Below are 22297 nucleotides of genomic sequence, written 5' to 3'. Positions count from 1 at the left end.
TACGCAGGCTTGGCGCTACAAGTTCTGCCATGTCTTTTTAGGCTCTCTCTCCGCGTAAACGACTTGCTACATCGAACACAATTTATCATATTGCGCAGTGGATTTTTAACACAGTCATTCTTCTCGTGTTGTCTTTTATTCTTTCTCAAGATAAACTCTTTACTGCAAAACTTACACCTATGTTCTTTCGATACAGCGTCAGATCCCAAATCAGAATTCATATTAGTTACTGAGACTAATGCCAGATACCAATTGAGTGTTTTAAATTAGATCCAATACTTAAATAGAAATTTTTTCATATTTCATCAGCGAGAATTAATATATCTCATGCAAAAGTACTTTATGCATGTAGTTCTGCTTTTCAACAACAGATGTCGCCACATGTTGCTTGCAGGTAAATAATATTTAGTTATTTTATGCGGGATGCGGGATGCTTACTAACGATCGCAAAAGAAGGATGGTTTCGCTAGACTCCAAGGAAAAGGAAGTTCGTCTTGCATCATGGTGCTCCACAGATGTCTCATGGCATAATATTAATTTGACTGAGTAATGATATGTGTTAATTCCACCTTATAAAAATATTGCAAGTTTTGATTTAGTAGCAGAAATTATCGAATTAAATGTAACTCCAAATAAAATGACATGTCTCATTAGACAAAAAAAAAATCCATGCAGAGAGCGGTTTCTCAGAATAGTCAGAAACACTTGAAGAAACCACAGGAATGATTGCAAGAACACGGGAAAACCCATCAAAATATTGACAAGAATAATCAGGAGCACACGGAGAAAACCATCAAAATATTGACAAGAATAATCAGGAGCACACGGAGAAAACCATCAAAATATTGACAAGAATATTCAGGAGCACACGGAGAAAACCACCATAATATTGACAAGAATAATCGGAAGCACACGGAGAAAACCGCCACAAGTTTTCTTTGTTATCATAAAATTACAGAAAAAAATAATAAATAAAAAAACACAACAAATTCAAAAACTGATTATGCTAGCTTGTGAACTTCTCATTGTTGAGCAAAGATAGAGTTCTAGTCCAATAAAATAAATAATTTAAATTATAAGAATTTAATGTTTTTATTTCTTGTATTCTGATTTCTAACTAAGACTTAGATCTCGTAACTTGTGCTTACTTTTTGCCTTTTTTTTTGTTGATGGAGCTTCCAAATGTGCTGCCTTTTCGATGATGGTGCTTCCAAATGTGCTGCCTTTTCGTTGTCGGTGCTGCCAAATGTGCTGCCTTTTCGTATTCGGTGCTTCCAAATGTGCTGCCTTTTAGTTGTCGGTGCTGCCAAATGTGCTGACTTTTCGTGGTCGGTGCTTCCAAATGTGCTGCCTTTTCGTAGTCGGTGCTTCCAAATGTGCTGCCTTTTCGTTGTCGGTGCTTCCAAATGTGCTGCCTTTTCGTAGTCGGTGCTTCCAAATGTGCTGCCTTTTCGTTGTCGGTGCTTCCAAATGTGCTGCTTTTTCGTAGTCGGTGCTTCCAAATGTGCTGCCTTTTCGTTGTCGGTGCTTCCAAATGTGCTGCCTTTTCGTAGTCGGTGCTTCCAAATGTGCTGCTTTTTCGTAGTCGGTGCTTCCAAATGTGCTGCCTATTCGATGACGGTGCTTCCAAATGTGCTGTTTTTTCGTAGTCGGTGCTTCCTATTGTTTTTCCTTTTTTGAAGGTGCTTCCAAATGTGCTTCCTTTTATTTTGATGGTGCTTCTATTTTTTTAATGTTTTTTTGACTCTAGTATTTTAGTAAATTGTTCTTGATTTGACTAGCGTATTATTCAAACCGGTTAATGTATATAAATGAGTCCTAGACAGCAGGACGCTCAGTTTGTTACTGTCGTCGACGGTGTATGGATCACCTAGTTTGTTTCTTCTGGTGCATAAGTCGCGTAATTGCCTGTTCTTGAGACTTCGATGGCATCTTTACCGACTTTAACGTCGTACTCGATGGAGGATGTACCATCGACTACGGGAATCATGACGTCGGCGCCGACGATGTTGGAGCAGATCCCGTTGGCATCGCCTCTGACAACACTGGAGGAGACTTCGATACGTGCTGTTCCACCATCAGCTGAAGTTTCATCAGCATTGAATACTTCAATTAATGAAGAGCGTACTTCGCATCAGTGCAAATACTGTGGTGCATCATTTACTATCACCTCAAATGCTCGCAGACATGAAAGAAGCGGTTGTTCTAATAATGTTCAAAGAATACAATTTCAGTGCAATAAGTGCAATAAACTAATTTCGCGTCTCGATAGTTTACATCGTCATTATAAAAAATGCTCCGAGACGTATAATGAACATGGTTATTGATTTGACTCATGTGTTGTACCGGCTAATGAGACTATATATAAGTGCTATGAACTTCAGTCCGTCTCTGGCTGTGGTGATGAACGGATCGGATAGACATTTAAAGTCATGTAAAAGGCTTAGTCCGTACAATAAGAAGACTGTTTGAATCGAGGAATCCAAAAGGCTTTGGTAATTTGTCTGTGTATTTTTTTGTACTTGTAGTAGTGTATTGAATTTATGTAATAAATTTTTTTTAAAAGAACTTGTGGTGTTTTTATTTTCTCAAACTTAACACTTTTTTAGTATTTTTTTTAAATTAAAGTTGTTTTGTATCGGCCAGGGATCGAACCAAGGACCTTAGTCGATCCAATCAATCATTATATGGATTACTAATTTATTTAATGAATTTTGGATTTTTTCCCGCATCTCTAGCATTAAAATTACGAATTTCCAATATGGTAGTCTTGATGTCTGATAGGATGATGGTCGTAGAGGATTTAGAGTCTCTTTACGAAAGTTTAACATGGTTTATTGAAATTATTATTTTTTCATAAAATTAAACATTATTGCATCGATCGGGTATCGAATCGAGGACGGGAATCGATCGAATCAATATGTAAATTAATGAGTGATTTATTTAATGAATTTTGGAACTTTTCCCGAATTTCTAGCTAAATAATTACGGATTTTCAAGATGGCGGCCAAATTTCAAGATGGCGGGTGTCACAGTAATAAATGATTACTGCACTCTAGCGGATAAGAACTAAACTAACATGGTGTCAGCGCACTCTCGCCGACGATACATTGATGATGGCTTCCAGCATCAAAGACAAGATGGCGGACATGACATCATACTAGATGACGATATATATGCTTTGAAAAAAAGTGGTGGGAGTCAGTCTGCCTGCGTCCACCACGGGGGAAGGATCGGTCGCCATTTTTAATTTTTTTGCACCCACCGGGTTCGAACCGAGGACTCCGAACTCCGTGTCGTAAAAGTAAATTTTTTATAAGTATTTTATTAAAATTTTATTATTTGAATTTTTTTATAATTTTTAAAAAAAAATTCATTAAAATCGGATAATAAATAAAAAAGTTAAAGATGGCGGCCGTAACGAAAAATGCAACGGTGACGTCATATTTCAAAATGGCGGACAACACATAGCCGGAATTTTCGAGAACACAATTACGTCATCCAATATGGCGGATCCAAGATGGCGGATCCAAAATGGTGGATTTAAGATGGCGGATCCAAAATGGCCGACGGGGTCAAGGTCAAGGTCAAAGGTCAAGGTCACATCCATCCAAGATGGCCGCCGTGACGTCACAATCCAAGATGGCGGAAAACACCACAGACACCACACCCAGAACCCAGTCCCAGTATGCCCATTTGTATACTACTGACGAGGTATTTCAAAAAACACTGTAGCTTTTTCTAAGAGTCATGCATGGCAAATTGTGAGGGTGCAGCAGTACGGTGACCACATTCTCATTGGCCCCGTAAAGAGCGGGACGACACCTCTCACCGACCTCAGCCAATAACCACAGGAGAAAAGCTACAGTATTTTGTGAAATACCTTGACACGAAATGTATTCGCGAAATACAGGTGTCCCTACCCATCGCTAATCTATACCTTTGTTTTGACGCGTGCGTAGCTCGTACATTGTTCTGCGGACGTGACCAGTCACCACGTAACTGGACACGCACTGGAAAACCACGTAAACTTTTCTAGTAAAGGAACAAAGACACAGACAGGGTCAGACTAAAAGCAGAAACTAAGAACAGTGAAAGGGAGAGTTTTTTTTTTCTGTCTGTCTGTCTGCCTGTCTGCAGTTCGCGTGGATGGTAGAAGCCTACACCCGTGACATTTTCGAACCGCAAAAAGGGGTGAATAGAGATAGTCTGCTCAAAAAAATCTTTCTGAATAAATTAAATAATAATATATTTTTTTCTATTTTGCAAGTTGTTTGCCGACATCATTAAGAGTGATTTTTGACTGAAAAATTAGGTTTTTTTTTATGATTCTCCGAACGGACTGTTTATATCCAACCCTCTGTTTCTATTAACCCCGTTTTACGGTACGCGGATTCTCCGGGGAGCGCCCGTTTGCACTGCCGAGAGTTTTTTTTTTTTTTTTTTTTTCGAAATTTTGCTTAAAGTTTTTTTTTTTTTTTTCAAATTGAAGAGTTGGATTTGTTAAAGTGATTTTTGACTACGTCTTCCCAATAATCTCCTTGGCAACAGTTATTGCTTTGCTGATGATGCTTTTTTTTCGTCCCCTGGCAACAGCTGTTCAACGCATTGTTGATTATTTTCTTCAATTTCGTATCTTAATCCGGTCCATAGTAACACAGTATTGGTTAGATAAAATGTGAATATTTAGACCCCTTAAGAACGGTTGAATTCAAGATGGTGTCTTTTTTTTTTTTATCCTTCCTCGTACCGTAGTTATGACTAGGGACATGCAGATTTCGCGAAAAGATTTCGAGACTAGATGAAAGTTAAAACACTGTAGCATCGTCTGTGTTTCGTGATTGGGTGAGTTTCTCCCAGGGACATATCGATTGTGACAACACCAATCACAGCGATTCAGTGCGGAAGCAAACCAGTCCTGAGTGGCCCGGTCAAATAAGGCGACGACTTCTCTCGCAGACGGCCGCCAATCACAGGGAAGAAACCACAGGTGCTGGTGTACCTTGTTGCAGTCTAAAAAGTGTTCAGATCTTTTCGCGAAAAAATTGCCTGCCCCTAGTTATAACTAGGGCCCGGAAAAATTCGCGGGTTCACTGACCTCTAGGATAAACTCCATATTTCTACGTACACTCGGTCAAATGTCACCCACTCATTGGCTGCTGTCTTGTGAGACGTCCTAATGTAGCAGCCTGTGATTCGATAAAACTTTGGTTGGGCATTTCTCATTGGCCCAGAGTCATCCAGGTGAGTTGTGAGCCAATATCAGAGGCAGCACTGAGGTATAACTATTTGTATTTTAACTATCGCGAAATGAATTCGCGAATTTTTCCGGTCTCCAGTTATAACGCTTATTTTATTAGTTTTTTTTTTTCAAAATTCGATTTAGTTGTAGGGATTTTTTTTTCCTTTCGTTCGAGACGCTGCAGTGGCGTACCACGAAGAGGGGCAAGTGTAATGAGCAGTGAGAGGGTGTTCGTTCTGCGCGCAGACTGCCGTATAGCGAAGCGCGGTTGCATCAGCTGGCCAATAATAGGAGTGACATTACCCGGAGTGCCGTGTTAATGAGGTGGTTCTCGTGTCTGTCCGTGATGTATCAGTGTAGCGGGAGGAACGCCGGATAAAAAAATATATCTCCCCGAGTTGTTACGGCAACGTCATCCACGTTCCTCGCTTGCGTGGGATTTTTCCGGGAAGGAACTCCCTACGACACACACACACACACACCTACACACACACGGAAGGAGAAAAAAATGAACTTTTACGAAAGATTACTGTGGAAACCAGCTGCCAAGAAATAAATTGTAATTCTATAAGAAACATTACGTATATTTGTACAACATATGACTATGGTTATGAAATACGTTTTTAGAGATCAAACTGGGTATTTTTTTTAACGAAAATTAGCGCGTTATTTAAGTTTCAATTGACGTTTCATTCAAGCGTTTTTTTTTTAAATTATGGAAAGGATAACTGAATATTCAATCATTTTCTATTGGAGGTAGTCTACTTGGACAACACAAACCATTACAAAGTAAGAATCCGCGCACCGAGTATTAGGTAATGCGAAAACTATTTTTTTGTAGTAATACAATTGTTTTCATGTAACGGAACAAATTTACAAAATATCCGTAATTTACAACAACAACAAAAATGAAAATTGGGAATCGAACCGGGGTCACCTAGGCGAGTGGGCCAGAGTTTCAATGTTATTTCCAATTTCACTCTTTCCCTATCTCTCTGGCTTAAAGAGAGAAAGAGAGATGGGTATTTGTTGAAGGGGAGAGACTATTGAGTGGTAGGGATAAAATTCGTAGCTAGACTTGCCGGAATTTATTTTATTTATTCATTTATTTACATTGTCACATGTCTTCCCACAGCTTAATGCCAAGGTGGTTAACATCATGCATAGGAAATGGAAAAAAAAAAACAGACAAAATGTGTGGACACAATGTAGACAAACACACAACATGTAACACACTTAGAATAAAGTATAACTATATGGAATGTGGTCTGGGCGCCGCGCCACCGGGTGTTCCGGATGGCTGCTGTCACCAGTGGCCGCTAGCAGACTCTGCAACTCGGCGGAGAGGTACAACGGCCCCTGTCCAGCGTTGCCAGACGTACCCGAATTCGGGTACACGCACCCAAATTACTATTCTTGTACCCGGTACCCGAGAAGATCCGCTCGGGAACGCAAGTGTACCAGAATTTAGGGAGAGAAAAAAACAATTAAACCATATAAATATACACGTGGAATGGAAAACCAATTAGGATGGAAAACAGTATTTTTTCCCTGGCCGTAACGTACTAACATTTAAAATCCCTGACTTTATGGAAGAAGAAAAAAAGCCTCAGCTATGCTGTATTCCTAACGAATCTCTGGAGAACCACAGACAGGATCAAGTTCCAGCTAGTATCAAAGTAAAGTAAACAGTACGCCGGCGACATCAGGTTCAGAGATATCTCTTTTTGAAAACAGTCTGGGATACACTATTAAAGCACAACACAAATATAAGTCGCCAAATTTAAATTTCAGGTAATATTCACAATAATTTTACACTGACCTTTAATCTGAAAATACTACATTCTACTACATGTGGCTGGAATAGTAGTATTCGAAGTTTACATTATTACCCCCCCTTATTTTTTGGTCATGATTTTAAAATACTACGCATGGGCCTTAGCAGAAGAGGCAACATTGCATTTAAACTATACAATTCTATGTTTTCACGCTATTATTACAATTACAGAAATTGGTTTTCATACTATCTTGTGAGTGTGTACCTGAATGACACCCGAACTAAGAACTTGTGCCTGAAAGTACCCGTGTAGTCTCCGTCGTGCTTAGCAGTAACCGTAACATTTTATGGCGGAGAAATGACGACAAAGGTGTAATTCAAGTTCTGTGAGTGCTTTCAATAATCTGCACCGGTTGTATCATGACTTAAACTTATTCTGAAATCACGCGTCTTAGCCATTTTCACTCTCGTAAATGTAAAGTTTAAAAAATAAAATAATAAAATGTTTTATGTAAACAGACAAAACTTATTTTTTTTCAAATGGCGAGGTTTTTTTTTTATCACTGAAGCTCTGCACACCGTATGTGTAGCAAAGCAGCCGTGGGCTTTAAAAGAAAACTATTCGTGTCGTACGTGCTGTGCGCGCCCTAGCTTAACAGGCAATGTAGGATAAGCGAAGGTCGTGGAAACAAGATTCAGCTGTCATTTTTTTTAAAGGCTCAGGCTTGAAACTATGGCGAGGCAGAGCTCCGAGGTCAGCCACTTCGGCACGTCGTCTGGACGAGGTCGGGGTTAGGGAAGGGAGGGGAGGGAGGGAGGAGGAGGAGGAGTAGGAGGAGGAGGTTCTAGTTAATCACAGTGTTGCTCCAGCTTTCGAATCATTGCAACTCGCCAGCCGTGTTCTTTTCGAAACATTACGACTGGCCAGCCTTGTTCTTTTCGAAACATTACGACTGGCCAGTCTTGTTCTCTTCTACTCATTGCAATTCGCCAGCCTTGTTCTCTTCGACTCATTGCAACTCGCCAGCCTTGTTCTCTCCGACTCATTGCAACTCGCCAGCCTTGTTCTCTTCGACTCATTGCAACTCGCCAGCCTTGTTCTCTTCGACTCATTACGACTGGCCAGTCTTGTTCTCTTCTACTCATTTCAATTCGCCAGCCTTGTTATCTTCGACTCATTGCAATTCGCCAGCCTTGTTCTCTTCGACTCATTGCAACTCGCCAGCCGTGTTCTTTTCGAAACATTACGACTGGCCAGCCTTGTTCTCTTCGACTCATTACGACTGGCCAATTTTGTTCTCTTCTACTCATTGCGACTCGCCAGCCGTGTTCTCTTCGACTCATTGCGACTCGCCAGCCTTGTTCTCTTCGACTCATTGCGACTCGCCAGCCTTGTTCTCTTCGACTCATTGCGACTCGCCAGCCGTGTTCTCTTCGACTCATTGCGACTCGCCAGCCTTGTTCTCTTCGACTCATTGCGACTCGCCAGCCTTGTTCTCTTCGACTCATTACGACTGGCCAGTCTTGTTCTCTTCTACTCATTTCAATTCGCCAGCCTTGTTATCTTCGACTCATTGCAATTCGCCAGCCTTGTTCTCTTCGACTCATTGCAACTCGCCAGCCGTGTTCTTTTCGAAACATTACGACTGGCCAGCCTTGTTCTCTTCGACTCATTACGACTGGCCAATTTTGTTCTCTTCTACTCATTGCGACTCGCCAGCCTTGTTCTCTTCGACTCATTGCGTCTCGTCAGCCGTGTTCTCTTCGACTCATTGCGACTCGCCAGCCTTGTTCTCTTCGACTCATTGCGACTCGCCAGCCGTGTTCTCTTCGACTCATTGCGACTCGCCAGCCTTGTTCTCTTCGACTCATTGCGACTCGCCAGCCTTGTTCTCTTCGACTCATTGCGACTGGCCAGTCTTGTTCTCTTCTACTCATTTCAATTCGCCAGCCTTGTTATCTTCGATTCATTGCGACTCGCCAGCCTTGTTCTCTTCGACTCATTGCAACTCGCCAGCCTTGTTCTCTTCGACTCATTGCAACTCGCCAGCCTTGTTCTCTTCGACTCATTACGACTGGCCAGTCTTGTTCTCTTCTACTCATTTCAATTCGCCAGCCTTGTTATCTTCGACTCATTGCAATTCGCCAGCCTTGTTCTCTTCGACTCATTGCGACTCGCCAGCCTTGTTCTCTTCGACTCATTGCGACTCGCCAGCCTTGTTCTCTTCGACTCATTGCGACTCGCCAGCCGTGTTCTCTTCGACTCATTGCGACTCGCCAGCCTTGTTCTCTTCTACTCATTGCGACTCGCCAGCCTTGTTCTCTTCGACTCATTGCGTCTCGCCAGCCGTGTTCTCTTCGACTCATTGCGACTCGCCAGCCTTGTTCTCTTCTAAACGATTACTGGACTGCAGTAAGGTTTGTCTCTGTGCCAGTTTTTTTTCTTCTTCCGAGCGATTGAAGGCAGTCTGCAAGAGAAGGCATTTCCATAGTTTGTCGGGACATCCTCAAGGACACTGGTAGTTGGGGGGAAGGGGGAGGTAGGAAATACGCTTCTACGTTTGAGAACTAAAGGGAATGCTAAAATGTGCAACAGGTTTGTATTATGGTCTCCTAGGTGAGGAGGGTATTTCATGCTCCACTATATACGGTCCGGCGGCGGTCTGTTCAATCATTCCGTTAACTCCCGTCTTTGTGTCGCGCGACTGAGAGTATGTGTTGCCTTTTAGAAAGGGGGGTTGTGGTGGGGGGAAGGTGACTTGGTGAGGGGGAGGGGAAGTTGTAACTTCTAGTGAATAAGTGGTCGACCTTCCACACTTGGCGTCTCAGTGGTGCGTAGTAGGCCTAGCTTAGACTCTATGAGATACGACGTGCCCGTGTGTTTTCTTTATTTTGGAAGGGGAAATTGCTACTTTTATTATTTTCCTGTGGCATGGCTAGGGCCGACAGATTTTTCGTAGACCACGAAAGTTGAAATAAAAGTTGAATAGAAAACAAATTATACAGTGACTGTAAAATTTCGCGGTTTCATTTACCTCTAGGACAGACTCCACAATCACCTACACAATCGGGCAAATGCTTTCTGCTCATTGGCTACTGACTTCTGAGACCTCTCTACTTGGATGCTTGCGATTCGATACTTTTTTTTTGTTTGAAAGGGTTTTCACTGGCGCAGAGTTATTCTGATAAACTGTGATCCAATCACAGAAGCAATATGAAGGTAAGTACGTGCGTTTGCATTCTAGCATAACGTGTAATGGATGCGCGAATTTGTCCGGTCTCTAAGCCATTAGGGACTCTCAGAAAATCATCGGCTGGTACATACAGATGACTGTGGAGTCTACGTCTACATATATTACTGTGCGTTTTTGCTCAAGCAGAAATATTCAGAATCAACTTTTTTTTTAACTTGACTAATAACTGCTTATAATTTAAGCGACTAACTACTTTGAAGACACTTTAAGCCGGGAGCAAACTAGGAATTAAGTGCCCTACTAAAAAATTACGTTTAAAATTGTAATTTTTTTGTTTCCTTACCTTATAATAAAATTAGAATATTTGTGTCACGCGGCTAAAACATTAGCACCGGAATATTGGACTATGCGCCGATGAGAAACCTTCCACCAAAGAAGTATGGAATCGCAATCATCCCAGTTGACAGGTCTCACAATTCAGTATCCAATGAGCAGGTGGCATTTGTCTACGATAGAAGTCATTGAAACGGCGAAATTTTCCGGCCCTTATAGCTGTGACGTAGATGCATATTCACGATTTCTACTTCAACCTGCGCCGTATCACAAAACACCGAACATTGTGTGGGGGGGAGGGGGGGAAGGTGTTTGACCAAGCCTGACGGTGGTTGATAAGTTTATAGGTAGTTAAATTCCCGTCGTTTAACGGCCGCTTTCATTAAATGCAGCCCTTTAAAACTGTTTCACACAGTCTAAAAATTTTGTGTGTGTCACCAGCATGTCGCAGATCATCAGATGGGGGAAAAAAAAAAAAGCTGCTTCGCGCAAGCGACCTTGTAGCAATTCATGGACGGCAATCCACTGCATTGACGTCCCAGAACTGTGTCGTGTGCAAATTTTGCGTCTGTAATGTCGCGAGCGACAGGGTTGGACGTCGTTTTTTTTCCCCCGTTGACGAAGAGCGCCTGGTTGTCTCTCCAAGGCCCGTCAAGGGTCGCGGGCGATGAAGGGCAGGCCGCGGCGGGGGTCGTGGGAGGATCTCCCGACGACATGCCAATGCGGGTCTGGTGATGTCCGCCGACGTCGTGTGGAAAAGGGGAGGGGGGGGGGTTCCCCCGTCCTCTTAATTGCGCTGATCGCACAGGCCAATTTGCGGAGGGCGGACGACGGGTGAGTTCCGGGGGCCGCCGTCTCGCCGACTTGACAGCCGTTTAGACAGTCTCGCCGCCTTGAGGTCCCCGCGTCTGCGCGGACGAGCGAAATGAGTCATCGAGGTCTCGTCGTCATCGAGGTCGTCGGACGACGCGAACGGAGCAGCGACGACGCGAACGAACGAGAAAGGAAAAAAAAAACCTACCGTCCCCACGGCAACATCCGCCACGTTTCCCCTCTTGTGCCCGAGGCGAAAAGGTTTACGTGAAAAAAAAAACGGGACGATATAATTGTATCCCCTCGGAAAGGGTGGTACCTTTCATACTTTTAGTGGCGGTCGGTAGTGTAGCTTGGTAGAAACTGGAAAGGTACCTACCCTTTCCGATTTCTTAAAAATGTTTCGGTTTCAATGCAAAAATGTAGCTATACTAACCCAACCAACCGTCCACAATATTTTAAGTATTTTTTTTTTTAATATTGCTTATGATCTTAACCTATGAATCGTTACTTACGACATGATTCAAAACTACTTCAAATTAAATGTAAAAAAAAAAACTTTCTTAATTCTTAAGTTATGACTTTGAATGGACTATGAAAAAGCAAAATCCTGAAAAGGTACCCTTTCCGAGGGGATACCTTTCCAGCGCATATTTTCATTAAAACAGAAACATTTTAAGAAATCGGGAAGGGTACCTTTCCAGTTTCTACCCAGCTACACTACATACTGCCACCAAAAGTATGAAAGGTACTCTTTCGTAGGGGATATAATACAGCCCCCCCCCCCCCCAAAAAAAAAAGAAGAAGAAAAATGACGATCTCGGATTTATTTGCGGGATTGTAGTCGAAGTCGAGCCACGGCATCGTAAAGTTGCCGCGCACCGATTCTCATCTTCGTTGCGTCTGAAGGTTTTTTCTCGGTACCTAAACTGTGCTGAGACCCACCTCTGAAGGCACTCTGTCGTCTTCAGCAGTCACCCCAACACTCGCACGTAGAAGTTGCGGACTCGCATTCTGTTGAAAAAAAAAAAAAAAAAAAAAAAAAAGCTCCGCCGCTGATCATTTTTCGGCGCTGTCGTAAGTTCTCTCGACTGTTCGGGGGCTGGACTTACAAGGCTTTTTTTTTTCTTTTGGGTTCCTCTTGATCCGCGCTCATTCTTTCGGCTTGCCGTTTCCTCTGGCAACCCGGAGAAGGGCGGACGCTTGGAGAGGGGAAACGCCCTGGTACAGAGGTAGTTCCAGTGGAAAACAATTGAGGCTGAAACCATAGCACGAGCATTTCACACCAACTGTGGGTTGCAATATATTTGGTACTCCGCACTACGAATCACCACCGACTAAGTGCGACTGTTAAGAGTCCTCCCTTTTCAGGGACCTCAGTAGAGGCCGGATCACGAGGGCTTCCCTGGGTTTTCTGAAGAGTCCCAGAAGGCGTCCCGCGGTTCACACGGTCTAACACGAGCATGACTGGCAACAGTTCCAGCAATTTACTATGTACACTGCAAATCCAAATCGTGGGACACTCTATAGAGGAGGTTCTGGAAAATTTCCTCCGATGACCTCGAGGCACGCATGCTTTCGGAACTCCCCGTGATAACATCACAGGGCGATTAATGCGGAGAACAAGGTGGCCAAGGTTGGTCTTTGCCACGGATGACACGCAGAAACCTTTTTTCTATACTTTCACAAAAATTTCCCTTTGGAAACTCGCTTGTAATACTATAAGAAAGATTTTGCTATGATTATTTTTTTTCATTTATGAAATACGTTTTACGAGATAATACTGAGTATTTCTTACGAAAACTAGCGCATAATTTTATATTTTTATTGAAGTTACATTCAGGCATAATCTTTTCCAATCATGAATACGATAGTCGAATATTCAATAATTGGACTTTACTTTGTGTTTTTGTGCTTATTTATGTGCGCAGTTGACACTGGAAAGCTATTCAGGGAACGGTTTACAAATAACAACTTGGGACAACACAATGCATAAATTCCCGGGGCAAGAATCCGAACCCAGTATCACTACGAACACTACGTATGTATTTAGTAGTAATGCAGTCGTTTTCATGCACATGTACAAATTTAAACATTTTTGTAATTTGACATTAATATTTATTTTACAATTACTCATCCTGTATTTTAGAAGCATTTAAAGTGGGAAAAATTATATTTTTGCTGCACGTCAATTTAGTTCAGTTTGTAGAACGACTTTCGAGTCGCCTCGTTATTTATTCCAACCATAAAGGTGAGACAAAAATTTAAGAATTAAAAACACAATATTTTTTGTCATTGCATAAAAAATAAGCGTTTGTGAAAATTGGGAATAGTTTCAGAAATTAACACAACCCTATGCCCGTAAATTCTGTGTTGGACTCTTTGTTGTTTATTTCCATGAATGATAAGAATGACAAACATTCACTGTAAAAAGATTTTGTGTAATATTAAGCATAATGTATGTGGCAGCAGATTCTCAACTAATGTAGTGTATTTTTACACATACGATCTTCATGTTTTTTTTAACTGTTTCTAAGTAAATATTAAAAGTGTAAAAGTACATTTGCTCAGGTTTGGTAAATACGTAATAGGTCCTATGTATAATTTTTTTACTACAACTACTAATGCCAATTAATTTTACGTATAATATTTAGTAAACTCACACAATATATGAATGTGTAAATTTGTTTTCTTTTTACAATTATTTTATAGCTTAGCCTGTTGATCCACGATGTGGAATTTAAACCTACATTTATTGTATCATTATTGAATGACTAAACAAACACTTCTATTGAACTCAGATATAATCTAGTAGAGTATCAAACACACGACCTGCATATTGCTATTCTAACTATTGACCTTTCGATCATCCAGTACACCAGTAAAACATAAACTATTGAAGATAGCACTAGCAAAGCGATTTGTTCAAATAGTGCCGTATAAACAATAAGCATAGGTCAGTTTAATGAGATCTTGTCGATAATTTTTTTTGCATATTTTTGTTCTCATAAATTTACTGTAAATAAAAATTATGCAATTTTACAGTGAGGTATTTCTGTTTAAAAAACTACAGTGTATTGATAAACATAGGAATTTATTTGTTTAACATAAACTGAACGTGTTTATTTATATATATACAAACGAATGTGCCAATTTAACACGTTTATTATATTTTAATTCAATACGATGGCACGTTGCTATGTAATAAGTGCTTGATTTTTTTCAATTCCAGTGCATTTAAATATGTTCTGAGTACAATTAATTTCTAATTGGCAAACTGTAACTAGGGAGTCCACATTCTGGAAAGTTGGGTAAAATCAAGAACAAGTCAAGGAAGTTGGAATTGGTCAGGGAAAATCAGGAAATTAAATTTTTATCTTGGAAAAGTCACGAAATTCCCCATTGATAGTAATTGTAGGAGAAAATGTAATGCTCCAGTTCTGACATCTCCCCTACTGCGAAAAACATTTCCAGGTGATTATTTAGTGAAGGTCATACATAGAATAAAACATGGCATATGCAAGGTTCTGTTAGACATGAAAAAATATTAAGAAAGTAGGGATGGAATAAGCCAGTTACGGGAATAGTGGAAGCTACATTTTTTTTATTTCTTTGAGATGATTGCAAAATAGGCAAATTATATAAGTAAGGGAATTTAGACATTTTGGTCAGGGAAATTTGATTACAGAGTTGTGTGAATACCATGGGGGTGCGCCAAAGATGGCCTCTGTGCGCAGATATACGAGGATCGTTCCAAGTCGTAATCATGGGTGGCTCCAGAAACACTTTTCGAGAGGGGCTGTCATACAACGAAGGGGTTCAATTGCAGAAAATGAAATTTTAAAAGTAATGGATTTGGCCATGTTAATATTTATAATTTAGATGGTCTCCAATTCTGAAGTTCAATAGTTACACACAAAACAATTGGCTCTCGGGAAGGACTATCGCCCCTACCACCGCCCCCCCCCCCCCAACCAACCCGTCATTTTTGGAGCCGCGCTTACGTCATAACTTCAGTTCACTCCAGCCGACGATCTAGACATATATAGACTGCTTATCTCCCTGATTTCAGCGCCACTTGCTGCTGTCGACGGCAGACTGGGGAACTACAATCCGAGCGAGAGAGATAGAGAGCTGTTTTGACGCTTGGAGGTCAAAAGAAAGCCGTAACAGGGTTGGTTCTTATGGGAGGAAGCTTTCAGTTGATAGTAAATCTCCCTAATATTGTAGGTTTTTAGCAATTTTAAAAAAAATTTCAGGTAATGCATAAAGATGGAAACGAGTGAAAAATAATTCTAAATACAGTTTCGTTGTAGTGCGATGTGTAAATGATGTTTCATGCGCTTGAAAATTAGCTACGCTTTCTTTGACCCAACGTTTGTGACCACTTCGTATACATGTGTTATTGAACCGACTTCGTTTATTGCAGGTAGGTAATTTGACACACTACGTGAAATTTAAACTTATTACTGTGTGTTATAAGTTTTAAAAAAATAATTGAAAAGGTTGCTCTTCCGAGTTTTAGTTTATATTACAGATTCTGTGGATATTTCGAACGGGATAATCTAAATTACGTAAAAATTCTACGTTGGTTTCAAGAGAAAATCACGTTGGACTTAGTTCGAAACTAGGCAATGTATGTATTTGATGATACATAAACATTGCAGGCAAAATATACGTAGATGAATAAATGTATACACGACTTTTTTTGTTGCTTAGCGTATGCTTTATTTTAACCAATGTATGCAGTATTTTTTTAATATGACATCACAAACTGCGCAGTCTTGTGATAAATGTTGCGTACAATTGTGAAATGCTGTAGGCAAACATCACAAACTGCGCAGTCTTGTGATTAATGTTGCGTACAATTGTGAAACGCTGTAGCAAACATCACACACTGCGCAGTCTTGTGATAAAAGTTGCGTCCAATTGTGAAATGCTGTAGGCAAACATCACAAACTGCGCAGTCATGTGATAAAAGTTGCGTACAATTGTGAAACGCTGTAGCAAACATCACAAACTGCGCAGTCTTGTGATTAATGTTGCGTACAATTGTGAAACGCTGTAGCAAACATCACACACTGCGCAGTCTTGTGATAAAAGTTGCGTCCAATTGTGAAATGCTGTAGGCAAACATCACAAACTGCGCAGTCATGTGATAAAAGTTGCGTACAATTGTGAAACGTTGTAGCAAACATCACAAACTGCGCAGTCTTGTGATAAATGTTGCGTACAATTGTGAAATGCTGTAGCAAACATCACAAACTGCGCAGTCTTGTGATTAATGTTGCGTACAATTGTGAAACGCTGTAGGCAAACATCACACACTGCGCAGTCTTGTGATAAAAGTTGCGTCCAATTGTGAAATGCTGTAGGCAAACATCACAAACTGCGCAGTCATGTGATAAAAGTTGCGTGCAATTGTGAAATGCTGTTAGCAAGCATCCAAACGGCGCCACTGTGTGACGCGCGCGCGTGTTCTGTCCTGTGCCGCAGCGCTGGTGGGGTCGCTGTCCATCGGCGCCACCTTCTTCCTGTCGTCCGTGGCCGGCGTGCTGTCTGACAGCGTGGGCATCCGCGCCACCACCTTCCTGGGCGGCGTGCTGGCCGCGGCGGGGCTGTTCATGTCGTCCTTCTGCACCGAGGTCGGTGTCGAGACCCGCGTCGCGAACACACTTGCCACGCGAAAAAAAAAAAAATCCTTCTATAAAATTCCCCAAACCAACTGCACATATGGGGCCATCGCGAGGGAGGCACCAGAAAGGAGAAAAATCATAGAGGCCTGGGCCCCGGTTGAGTTGCAAGATATTTTTAATGTTTGAATTGACCCCGACAGGACAAATTACAATTCCATTGTTAAAATAATTCGTACAAAGTCTTAATGCACCCAGATCACTTCTAGAGGCATGGTTACAGTCTTGAGATTTTTTTTTCTTCTCATAATTTGTGAGGTTTGAAAAGTTGTACATTTAATAATAGGGAGAATACCTGACAAAATTATTTGTCTCTGGACACTTGATTTTTCTCGATAGCCTTGCCTATAAGAATCATATTTATGAGCACAGAGAACCCTTTTATCTCGAGGCCTTAGCCCTAAAGCTTATGTTCATCTGTTCAATATAGTTTGCAATAAATCAGGAACTCATTTGCACCAAGTCTCGTTACCTCAAAGGGACCCCATTCAATGTTTCAACTTTGACAATAAAATTATTTTGTAAAAGTTTACAAAATAACTGCTGATAAATGATTTATTAGCTGATACGATGACAACTGCGACTAGAGGGGAAGGACAGTTTTTGTCACAATGTGTAACAAAGGGAAGCAGTGGACGCAGGTAGAAGTGCTGGAGTGTGAGACCAAACAAGGGGGAGGAAAGACGTGTATGGTTTCTTCACCGTAAATAAAACTGTGTTCTCGTGCTACGTTTCCGGACGCGAAACACACGTAGTTCCTGCACCCCGCCGCTAGAATTCGCTGCCGTCGACTATTCACCCAATTAGCGGACCGGAATTTTAAACTATGTAAATGAAACGGCTCCGATAAAAGCGGGGAAAAAAATAAGACTTGGAAAAAATCCCGGTTTTGGACTTGATTTTCGAATTTTTAAAAAATTCACTAAACAGAAATCCCCTTGGCTGTTACACATCTCCGTTCCTTTACTTCGTTCTATTTCACAAAATCACTCCAAGCTAAGATGTTACACATCAAAAACACACAAGCTAGTACACTGCAGTTCATTTATACGAGGGCTATTAGATAAGAGAGCTCCATTTGGTCATTAAAAAAATAAACCAGTGATAAATAGTTTTTCATTGACAGTTTTAGGTTACTACATGCGTAATTTACATTTTCACATAATCACATTCAGTTCCAATAACCTTTTCTAACGCTGCACCAGTTTCTCAGCATAGAAGTTCGCCGCCTTAGAATTAAATCAGTTGACAATCGTAATTTAGTAATTTTAGCTGTAATCGTTGACCCACGTTTCATTCAATCAACCAAATATGACGCTCTTTTCGTCCCAAAAAAAAACGTAGCTATCATTTTTCGACGCGAGTGCGGAGATTACTTACTTAAACGTTTGCCGGATATGTTTACTGAGCGCCTTTATTTAGGCTACACGCATTGCGTATACGAAGTCCATGGTGCCTATAGCCAAGGCGTCCGTTCTTTTTCCAGGCAGCGAACTTCTACGCTGAGTGGTTAAAGAAACTGGTGCAACGTTACGAAAAGTGATGGAACTGAATGGCGATTATGTAAAAATGTGAAGTAGATATGTAGTAATTTTTTTAATGACCAAAAGGATCTTACTTTACGAATCGCCCCCGTATATAATCTTGTTAAATATCATATATATCTTCTCTTGTTGTATCTTATTATATATTATATCTTCTTGCTTGTGTCCATGATAAGGAGAAGGAGTTATTCCTTGACTGGCCGGCCTCGTCTCTAGACGCCTCGTAACGATATGCAAAACATTGATTTTTATAGTCAAAATCAATTTCACGCATCAAGTAGAGTACAGGTATTCTTTCAAAACAACCATCTACAACTTAATTACTGTTACACAGAAAAAAACATTTTTGTACTTTCACAAAATATTTTTTTTTAAAATCAGTTGTCAAGAAATAGTTTGCAATAAAAAACGACAAGAAATATATTGTAACTTTGTACAACACATGGCTATATGGTTAATTTTTGCTTATATTAAATACATTTTTTCGAGATAAAACATGAGTATTGTTTACGAAAATTTGTGCGTTTGAATATTATAATTGATATTTTATTCAAGAAAAAAATATTTGTACACAAAGGAAAGGAGATTGAACTTTATTTTGTTTAATTATGATTACTAATGACTCATAGGCCTCTCTGGTAAGTAAATTTAGGGGGGGGGGGGACATGTGATGTAAATATATTTGGCGAATAGAAGTAAAAACATCCAAATGTATATTTATTGTATGTAATGTAATTATAATAATAGTAACAATGTAATGATAATAATGTAATGTTGAATGGCTAATTGTGTAGAATCCCGTCCCTGTGTCCCCTCCACAAAATTTTTGGAGGGGACAAAACCCCCTCAATCGCCCCCGCCAGAGAGGCCCATGACTAATGTGCGCAGTTGATAGTGTTTGTTCAGTGATGCTGTTGTCTTCACGTGAATATACAGTACTGGGGTGAAAAGGGGTGTGTACGCGGCTTGCAGCAGGTGGAGTGTCTGTACCTGACTTACGGCCTGATGTTCGGCGCCGGCGCCTCGCTCGCCTACACCCCGTCCCTGGCCATCCTCGGCCACTACTTCCGCCGCTACCTGGGGCTGGTGAACGGCCTGGTGACGGCGGGCAGCTCCGTCTTCACCGTGCTCATGACCTTCGCCCTGGACGCGCTGCTGCGCTCCACCAGCCTCGAGGCGACCTTCCGCGCCACGTCGGCCCTCATGACGCTCATCCTGCCCTGCGCGCTGCTGTTCATTCCCCGCCACGGGACAACCCCCGCCGGCGCGCGCGGCTGCTGCGGCCTGCTCAACGTGGCCATCTGGCGGCGGCCGCGCTACCTCGTGTGGGCGCTCGTGGTGCCCGTGGCGCTCTTCGGCTACTTCGTGCCCTACGTGCACATGGTGAGTCACTGCCGCGGCCCGCTCAACTGTGGCCATCTGGCGGCGGCCGCGCTACCTCGTGTGGGCGCTCGTGGTGCCCGTGGCGCTCTTCGGCTACTTCGTGCCCTACGTGCACATGGTGAGTCACTGCCGCGGCCCGCTCAACTGTGGCCATCTGGCGGCGGCCGCGCTACCTCGTGGTGCCCGTGGCGCTCTTCGGCTACTTCGTGCCCTACGTGCACATGGTGAGTCACTGCTGCGGCCCGCTCAACGTGGCCATCTGGCGGCGGCCGCGCTACCTCGTGTGGGCGCTCGTGGTGCCCGTGGCGCTCTTCGGCTACTTCGTGCCCTACGTGCACATGGTGAGTCACTGCCGCGGCCCGCTCAACTGTGGCCATCTGGCGGCGGCCGCGCTACCTCGTGGTGCCCGTGGCGCTCTTCGGCTACTTCGTGCCCTACGTGCACATGGTGAGTCACTGCTGCGGCCCGCTCAACGTGGCCATCTGACGGCGGCCGCGCTACCTCGTGTCGGCGCTCGTGGTGCCCGTGGCGCTCTTCGGCTACTTCGTGCCCTACGTGCACATGGTGAGTCGTTAGTGCGGCTTGCTCAACTGTGGCCATCTGGCGGCGGCCGCGCTACCTCGTGGTGCCCGTGGCGCTCTTCGGCTACTTCATGCCCTACGTGCACATGGTGAGTCACTGCTGCGGCCCGCTCAACCTGGCCATCTGACGGCGGCCGCGCTACCTCGTGTGGGCGCTCGTGGTGCCCGTGGCGCTCTTCGGCTACTTCGTGCCCTACGTGCACATGGAGAGTCACTGCTGTGGCCCGCTCAACTGTGGCCATCTGGCGGCGGCCGCGCTACCTCGTGTGGGCGCTCGTGGTGCCCGTGGCACTCTTCGGCTACTTCGTGCCCTACGTGCACATGGTGAGTCACTGCTGCGGCCCGCTCAACTGTGGCCATCTGGCGGCGGCCGCGCTACCTCGTGGTGCCCGTGGCGCTCTTCGGCTACTTCGTGCCCTACGTGCACATGGTGAGTCACTGCTGTGGCCCGCTCAACTGTGGCCATCTGGCGGCGGCCGCGCTACCTCGTGTGGGCGCTCGTGGTGCCCGTGGCACTCTTCGGCTACTTCGTGCCCTACGTGCACATGGTGAGTCACTGCTGTGGCCCGCTCAACTGTGGCCATCTGGCGGCGGCCGCGCTACCTCGTGGTGCCCGTGGCGCTCTTCGGCTACTTCATGCCCTACGTGCACATGGTGAGTCACTGCTGCGGCCCGCTCAACCTGGCCATCTGGCGGCGGCCGCGCTACCTCGTGTGGGCGCTCGTGGTGCCCGTGGCACTCTTCGGCTACTTCGTGCCCTACGTGCACATGGTGAGTCACTGCTGCGGCCCGCTCAACCTGGCCATCTGGCGGCGGCCGCGCTACCTCGTGTGGGCGCTCGTGGTGCCCGTGGCACTCTTCGGCTACTTCGTGCCCTACGAGCACATGGTGAGTCACTGCTGCGGCCCGCTCAACTATGGCCATCTGGCGGCGGCCGCGCTACCTCGTGTGGGCGCTCGTGGTGCCCGTGGCGCTCTTCGGCTACTTCGTGCCCTACGTGCACATGGTGAGTCACTGCCGCGGCCCGCTCAACTGTGGCCATCTGGCGGCGGCCGCGCTACCTCGTGGTGCCCGTGGCGCTCTTCGGCTACTTCGTGCCCTACGTGCACATGGTGAGTCACTGCTGCGGCCCGCTCAACGTGGCCATCTGGCAGCGGCCGCGCTACCTCGTGTGGGCGCTCGTGGTGCCCGTGGCGCTCTTCGGCTACTTCGTGCCCTACGTGCACATGGTGAGTCACTGCCGCGGCCCGCTCAACTGTGGCCATCTGGCGGCGGCCGCGCTACCTCGTGGTGCCCGTGGCGCTCTTCGGCTACTTCGTGCCCTACGTGCACATGGTGAGTCACTGCTGTGGCCCGCTCAACTGTGGCCATCTGGCGGCGGCCGCGCTACCACGTGTGGGCGCTCGTGGTGCCCGTGGCACTCTTCGGCTACTTCGTGCCCTACGTGCACATGGTGAGTCACTGCCACGGCCCGCTCAACTGTGGCCATCTGGCGGCGGCCGCGCTACCTCGTGGTGCCCGTGGCGCTCTTCGGCTACTTCGTGCCCTACGTGCACATGGTGAGTCACTGCTGCGGCCCGCTCAACGTGGCCATCTGGCGGCGGCCGCGCTACCTCGTGTGGGCGCTCGTGGTGCCCGTGGCGCTCTTCGGCTACTTCGTGCCCTACGTGCACATGGTGAGTCACTGCTGTGGTCCGCTCAACTGTGGCCATCTGGCGGCGGCCGCGCTACCTCGTG

At 44.1% G+C, this 22297-nt stretch overlaps 1 protein-coding gene across 1 annotated transcript in view; it reads left to right on the top strand.

Moving 5' to 3' along the window:
* LOC134537578 (monocarboxylate transporter 10) overlaps positions 1-22297 on the top strand; it is a 73710-nt gene that overhangs the window by 22717 nt on the left and 28696 nt on the right. Inside the window, exons 3-4 of the mRNA XM_063378164.1 lie at positions 16856-17004; positions 19569-19979. Of these exons, the coding sequence (XP_063234234.1) occupies positions 16856-17004; positions 19569-19979 (560 nt within the window). The remainder of the gene's footprint in view (positions 1-16855; positions 17005-19568; positions 19980-22297) is intronic.

The sequence above is a fragment of the Bacillus rossius genome, chromosome 12 (assembly GCF_032445375.1).
Source record: "Bacillus rossius redtenbacheri isolate Brsri chromosome 12, Brsri_v3, whole genome shotgun sequence".
Classification (NCBI taxonomy): Eukaryota; Metazoa; Arthropoda; class Insecta; order Phasmatodea; family Bacillidae; genus Bacillus; species Bacillus rossius.
This window is presented reverse-complemented; position numbering and strand designations above follow the sequence as displayed.